At 34.6% G+C, this 7,998-nt stretch overlaps 1 protein-coding gene across 2 annotated transcripts in view; it reads right to left on the bottom strand.

Annotated features, from left to right (window-relative positions):
• Positions 1–1,453: 1,453 nt before the first annotated feature.
• Positions 1,454–7,998, bottom strand: part of LOC136246560 (interferon-induced very large GTPase 1-like) — a 102,625-nt gene continuing 96,080 nt past the window's right edge. For both annotated transcript variants that reach the window (XM_066038056.1, XM_066038057.1), the window contains one exon: positions 1,454–6,536. In XM_066038056.1, the coding sequence (XP_065894128.1) occupies positions 1,659–6,536 (4,878 nt within the window). In that variant the 3' untranslated portion in view covers positions 1,454–1,658. The remainder of the gene's footprint in view (positions 6,537–7,998) is intronic.

The raw sequence follows: 7,998 nt of genomic DNA, 5'->3' as shown, positions 1-7,998 counted from the left end.
TGCAACCTTGTGTAGCCTCATGTAACTCTGTGTAGTGTCATTTAACCTCAAGTAACCCAATGTATAGTCTTGTGTAACTCTGTGTAGCCTCATGTAACCCTTTGTAACCTCATGTAACCCTGTGTAACATCGTGTGAGCCTGTGTAGTTTCATGTAACCCTATGTATAACCTCTGTGTAACCTCATGTAATCCTATGTATCCTTATGTAAATTTGTGTAGCCTCATGTAGCACAGTTTAGGTTCATGTACACCCTGTAACCCAGTGTAACCTCATGTAACTCAGTGTAGCCTCATGTAACTCTGTTTAGCCCCATGTAACCCAATGTATCCTCATGTATCCCTATATACAGCCTTATGTAACCTTGTGTAGCCTCATGTAACCCTGTGTACCCTCACATATATATATATATATATATAATAATAATAATCCAGTGTTACAGTAGCATCATGCAAAACTGTGTAGCCTCATATAATTATCCCAATGTAAATTCCAATGTATCCTCATGTAACCCTGCGTATAACCTCATGTAACCTTGTGTAGCCTCAGGTAACTCTGAGTAGCCTCAGGTAACTCTGTTTAGCTTCATGTAAGCTTGTGTAGCCTCGTGTAAGCTTGTGTAGCCTCATGTAATCCTCATGTAACCCAGTGTAGCCTCATGTAACCCTGTAAAGCCTCATGTATCGTAGCCTCATGCAACCTTGTGCAATATCATGTAACCCAGTGTAGCCACATGTAACCATGTGTAACATCATGTAACTCTTTGTAACTTTAATGTAACCCAGTGTAGCCTTATGTAACTCTGTGTAGCGTCATGTAATCTTGTGTAGCCTGTTGTAGATGTTGATTGCAAGGTTTGTTAAGATTAACGGTACATTAAGTAAAGAATTTAATGGTTTAACAAATAATGTTCATGGTTTAACAAATAATGTTCATGATTTAATAAATGTGACCGGGCCTGCGATAATAGGGCATGTGGGCACATGATTTTTGCCTACTTTTTCACACTTTCATCACTCATAACATTTTGTACCATTATGCTATGGTATTGCAATTTTCAGCGCTTAGTAAGCATTTACTTGGCATCATGATGCAAGTTACAGAATGGAAATATAAATTTCCAATGCTGAGATATTACCTGTAGAGTGATGGGGTGTAGTTTGTGCCCACATGCCCTGTTTTTGCAGGCCTGGTCACAAATAATGAAAAGTACTATAGAAATCTTGCACATTTTTGGGTAAACAATATCAAGGAAAATTATTTCCATTTCTATTTTTGGCAACGTAATTAAAAACCTAAGTTTTGATACAAATGGCATCTCAAAGTTCAGGTTTTGTGCCAAAATGTGTAACAGGACAACAAATGGCACATAATAGAGAAAATACTTGTCATTGTCTTGTCATTTGAGCATTATACATTAAATAATGTAAATTATTTATTTAAAAAGAGTCATTATTTATTTATGAAAATGTACATATGTATAAACCATGTACAACAAGCATATATAACCTAGTTTTTTATACTTATTATATTGTTATTATTTGGATACAAACGGCACCCCATACACTATAGGGAAAAAAACTGATAATTATACTTTCTATTATATGTAAATATAACAAACAATAATACTGCATGCATGAAAATACTTAAAAATTTATTTCAGGTAATCTTGTAAACCTCAGAGAGGCTAGCTATTGCATCACTTTCAGAAACTCCTTCCCAGCCAAGATGATCAATTGGAGTATCAGCTGATTTTGCCCAGTGAATTATTTCTTCGATGTACATACTAACAAACCATTGCCAATACTTTGGTGCTTCTTTTGGACTTTCATTACTAATGCACCAATCACTATAAAGGGTTCTGTAATCTTTGTAAGGATACCACTGATCATCAGTATCACGGTTCCTAAATCTCTTTTCACTTTCAACCGAATAAGTACACAAGTCAAATACCAATTGCCGGTTTATTACCCGCTTGTACTTTTTAAGGCACTGGGGGCGATGAATATTTAGATAATGATCTTTTCCAGCTGATATATGGTCAGCATCATTTAGTTCACACTGTTCTCCACAAAACGGACACTGTGCACAGCAACCAAACAGATGATCACTCAACAATAAATGAGCAGACTTATTCCAACTTGTGATATTTGAAAATTTTGAGCTTGGTTCTTCTATTAAATTCATTACTTTTGCTTCTAGGGAATTGAGTTCCACAGTTAATGCTTCAGAAAAAAAATCACTACTGTTTGCACTGTGCGTTGCTTCAATAATATCTTGCATTTCTGCAAGATTTATTGTTAGAATTTTACTAAGATTTTTATGAAACTGATATAGCCATTGCTTGATAGCTATACCTTTATTAAGCCTTTGAACAGTATCCTTGATCTGAACAACAATTCGATGTACTATAGTTTTTGTCTGCCTTTTGAAGTTTGCCCTTTCATTTTCCATACAATATTCTTGTACATATTGTTCTGCCCACCATTCAAAGCTTCCCTTAATATCTTCTAAATATATTTTGTACAGTTTAAAATCCTTTCTTTTTGCTAAATCCTTCAATATTTTCATCTTAAAATACTTTTTTTCTTTGAAACTTGCATCACTTGCAATCATGTTGTCAACAATATTACCAGGCAAAATTTCAAATACAGCAGCTTCTATTGCCACAACAAGAAGTTGACAAAGGTTACTAGCTGCTATTTCATGACCAGAAATATCTTTGAATTGAGCTAAAAATGTGTTTAGATAGGTTGCTTTTTGTCTTTTAAGTGATATTGTTGGATCATTCTTTGTTCTAATTTCTTGCATTAAATTAGCAAATTCTATAGTCATGTAGCCAGCAAATATTATTACCATGTCCACCTTATATTCAGTGGTAAAAAAGTAGCTATTCTTTTTATTAAAATTGTCAATAGACTTTATGAATTCAATTAATAGTTCATAAGCATAAGCTTTGTCAAAATTCTCAAAATTTCTTTTAATGTTGCGAAATGCATTTGTGGCTTCTAAAATAAAAATTTCACTTGCTTGGACTGCAACTTTAACTGGGACTTCTTCATGACTTGCTTCCATAAATAAATTTAAAAAAAAGGCTCCAAATTTGTGAAATATACTTGAATTTACAGTTGCTGTTGTATTTGTCATATGTGCCTCTGAGATGTGCCGCTTTTTGTCAATTTCAATTCTAAAACCAAGCTTTCCCCTTTCTTTCAAAGGACATCTGGCAAGTTCGGAATTGAGAATAAAATCATGAGCTTTAAGCAACTCTTGTGCAATATTTCCTATAGTGGTCTCTATGTGTTGATCACTATAATATAATTGAGTCCACTCTTTACTGGAAAAGTCTTCTAACCATCTTTGCCACTTTCCTTCAAAAGTTTTTTCTAATTCTTGTTGATTTAATTGTCGTTGTGCCCGTTTTGCATTCAAAACTAACTCTTTTAATTGTTTCAAAAGTTGTTGCCTGTGATTCTTGTTCAACTGTTCTAGTTTGAGGCGACCTTCTTGATTAAGTTTGAAGAGAGCGCACTGCTTTTTTGCTTCATTTATGCCATCTTGCTTTAAGTGGTCCAATCTGATTTCATACTTGGCTTTCCATTGTGCTAATGTTTCTGCATACTCACTGTTCTCAAAAAACTCATTCATTTGTACAGTTATATTGTTACAAGTTGCTCTTAAAACTTTATTTGCTTCATTAAAGCAGTTATCTGCTACAGCTATAATTCTATCAGAAGGACTATTGCTGATTGTATTGCCAGCTTCATGTCTCCATTCCAACATTTTTCGGTGCAACATCCATGACCATTGGCTGAACTGCTTATCAAGACTACCATAGGCAGTAACTTCTAGGGTGTTTTTAAAGCTAAATATGTAATTTTCACGACAAACTGCACTCCATAGCTTTTGAACTCTTTGTTGGAAGTTAGTAAAACTTGAATTGTGTTCTTGCTTATCCACAAGGGCCAATAATGCAGATTTTAAGGCCAAAGCTTTCTCACTGTATCCAGGATTTACGGGAGCCATGGGTGGATCACCCTTCCATAAACCAGGAAAATTAGTTACATCAGTATCTTTATTAAACTGTATCACATCATGAAATGAACGGTATTTTTCACATTGTTCTGCAATTGCTGCAGCACGTGTCATTTTATCAAGTCTGTCTTGGAAACTTTGCTGTCCAAATTTGATTTTACTGTCACTACATACAGATGGAACATTTTGATGCACAAAGTGACACCCAAGTTGCATATCAACATTTCTCATTCTGATAAAAGCATGGACTGCAGTTTGAAGGATATCATTAAGATCACCTGGAGTTTCACCATAGATGTTAACTAATGATAAATCAGCTATTCCAATTACAAAAGTAGCTAACTCATTGTCGTGCTTAAATGATTCATCATAACTCAGCTCAGGAGCACGAAGCCCTTCTGTATCAATAATCAAAATGTAATCACATTTGCTGTTAGCATTTTCAACAGGAAGAAGTTGCAGAAAAGCACCTCTTGTACACCTTCCTGCGCTAACATTAAACTGTAGCCCAAACATGGTATTTAGCAGTGTTGATTTACCTGTACTCTGAATTCCCAATACTGAGATAACAAAGATCTTCTTTCTTTCATGATACTTTGTAAGCTGATTCAGAATAGCCATGACCCATTTTATTGGAACATGTGAAGCATCTCCATCCATTAATTCTACTGGATACCCTCGATTTAGAATATCCACTACTACTTTCGGATACCATTCTACTGTCTGCTCTTTTTTAGTGTGTTCTACTGTTGCTTCATAAATTTGACCTAGTTCACGAAAAAGATGTTCAAGGCCTAAAGAACCTTCTATCAAAGATTTGTTCTGCTGCTTAAGTTTGTTAATCAAATCTCTTGCAATATGATTTTCTTTATCGTTTATTTTCTGCAATTCAGATCTACTTTTTTCATATACCATGCGAATCTGTGGTAAATTCTTCCTAGAGCAATCATCTAAAAGCATTTTTGACCATTGCAAAAAGTACATTCTCACTAAAGTATTACTATTGTGTAGACAGTTAAGAAAGCATTTCATTAGTGGATTTAATTTCGAAACATATTTGTATTGTCTTTTGCGGATTTCTTTTTTCCCTTGCTCTACTGTTTGATTGTAATAAGCAGTAGTAACATGTTCATTTGCAGGTTTTTGATAGCTTTCTTTGTCAAGTTTTGCCCATTTATGCCATAAACTTGATCCTTGTAATGGAAGCATTTCTGTTTTAGCATCAGTTAGATTTACTGTATGTACTTCACCAATCATATCTTTAGCTAGTCTTTGACCTTCCTGGCACTCTTCATTATCTTCATCAACTTTTATCCCTGCATTTCGTGCAATTGTAGCACACTGAGATATGGTTGAAAAGTTTGATGCATTAGCAGCACTTAATTTTGTAACAATAAGCTTATGAATTTCACTTTTCACATCATCATCATTTTTATCTTTAACATCAAGTAAGCAAGCTTTGCTTTCACACAAAAATTTTAATACATTTTGCATGTTCTTGAGTGTTTTCACATAATCGTAGTCTGGAAATACAACCACCAACCTCTCTTGCAAAACTGCAAATTCCTGCAGTGTTTTTAATACATTACTGTTCAAATCCTCTTCAAGCAGAAAAATAAATGACATGAAACTTATTCTATTTATTAAGTTTATTTGCATGGCATGATCACGTGCTTCTCCACGAAGATTCAAAAAGTAAACAGAATCAGTAAAGGTATCATTATCCTTCCCAGATGGAAAGTAACAGCTTAATTCAACAACCCCATCAACAAACTCTCTACTAAATGCACCTCCAGCACAATTCCAGTGAAAAAAATACTGTAGGTCACCAATTACGGTGTTGAGCATGCGAGATTTAGAAATATCTTTTGGTGATTTTGCCTTTCCAATTCTTAAAAATGAAACAATAGGTGCACAGTAATCTACAACCCGAGCTTCTACAGATTTTATTGTTGAACCAATTTTGGACTTCCATTCACAAACAATTGAACGCATGGACCATAACAGAAAGGTAACTGTACTATTGTGTGGGTCAGGAAGGAGAAAAGGAACTGCTATTTGGCAAGTAGCTAATCTAGATAGTAAATCTTGCCGAAGAAAATTATCACAGCAGTGTAAGAGAGCTATTAGACTATCAATCGGATGTATTCTTACTTTTGGTTCACGTGTTGATAATTCCTTACTTAACTGCCTATAATCAGAATACATCATAATTTTTTGCAAGATAAGAGGTGGGAGTGATTGTATTCCATCACTAAATCTATTGTTGCCCAGTAATTCTTGACGAACCAGCAGTGCATCAGGTAATGTTAATTGCTGTGGATACTTATCCTGCAAGCCTAAAGATAAAAGAAAAGTTTGAAAATTTGACTGGCTGGTTGGTGGCTGAAACTTTACTGATGCAGTGAAACAATTGTTGAATTTTTGAATACTTGTTAGTTCCATTGAATCTTTTGGTTGTTCAGGCACTGTATCAGGATTTCCTAACAGTTCTGTTGTACCCTGCATAAATATAATAATTATGAGAAAGCTATTTCTGCATGTGCTTAAAGTTTGAGCATGCAATATAACAAGTGTAAGAAAACAGTAGAAATTTTATATAAGTCATAATTATACTGAATGAATTAAGGATTAAATGTCTACTATTATAGCTGCAGGGTTAGATGACCTCTCTAGTTTCATTGCATTATATTTAATTTCCATGATCTTTACTCAATTATAAGATTTCTACTGTTTCATCACATTTGTTTGTTCACTTTTTTGTAAAACAATTTTTGACTAGTGAACCAATGCATACAGCATAGAAGCAAAGAACAGCACTGGCCAGACACATTATAAACATCAACTGAGCAACTCAATATGTGCCTTGACTATCAACTACTGGAAGACGATGATGCCATTTCACTTCCTTTTTAGCTTTGTTCCACCCATATGCATTATATACTGTAAGAACAGTGCAAGAAGAGCTTTTTTCTGTAATCAATCCGGTCAGTACAGAAATTGTGATCAAGCATGCATAAATTACTGAGAACCATTCCACTTTGAATTTTATTTTCATGTATGTTCTATGTGTTACACAGAACAGTACGAGAAGACTAATTCGGCTGCTTTAAAAAATTATGGATGATTTTTGTGACAGTCAGTTGCACTGAAGCTATCACACACTACCACAAATCAACATCTAGGTGGTAGTGTAGAAGGAATGGGACACAATGGAAGACAAAGGTAAGTGTAGTTGGCAAAAAAGGCCAAAGTGTCATCAAAGTGACAAAATCAAGTCGATAGCATTAACCATAGTCAAGCTATGTGCAGCTAAATGCGTCACAGTTAGTTAGTCATGCAGTCACATAGAAAAATTCAGTTAAATAGGAAATTATACATTTACTGTATGTAGACAATTGTTGCTCTGAAGACATTTTTTACTTGTTTATGTCTTACCAATACTGCCAAGGTGTCATGAAGGAAAAGGGGCTGGTTTTTGGGTGATACTTTGGGGAAAGAAGCCCAAACCTTCATTATCTGTACTATCACAGTACTACTGTACTGTGTGACACAAGAGCCATCTAAATTTAACACCACATTTGGAATTTGATGAAATCTGTTGTAATTCTAAAAGCTTATTTCCCACACCGTATAACACATTTCTGTAGTGCATAATCATAATTTTCATTATAATTAGTTTAATAGCCTTTTCAACGCATGTACTTGGCAACCTGTAACTTGACCAGGAAATGTTGTATCACTAGTTCCCTTATACCTCTAACATAGCACTATGGCTTGGTGTACTATGAAGTTGATAGGATGAAAACATGAGGAGTTATGATTAGCCAAACTTGACAATTTGGAAAGACTATAAACCATTTTTTTGCAGACCGGATCATTTTATGCATGGGCGAGAAAATTACAAAACCTGCTTTTACCTGCTTTTACCAAAGCAGGGATAAATAATTTCAACAACTCTATT

Source organism: Dysidea avara, chromosome 2 (genome assembly GCF_963678975.1).
Source record: "Dysidea avara chromosome 2, odDysAvar1.4, whole genome shotgun sequence".
In the NCBI taxonomy this organism is placed as follows: Eukaryota; Metazoa; Porifera; class Demospongiae; order Dictyoceratida; family Dysideidae; genus Dysidea; species Dysidea avara.
The sequence above is the reverse complement of the archived record's forward strand: the minus strand, read 5'-3'. Positions and strand labels throughout refer to the sequence as shown.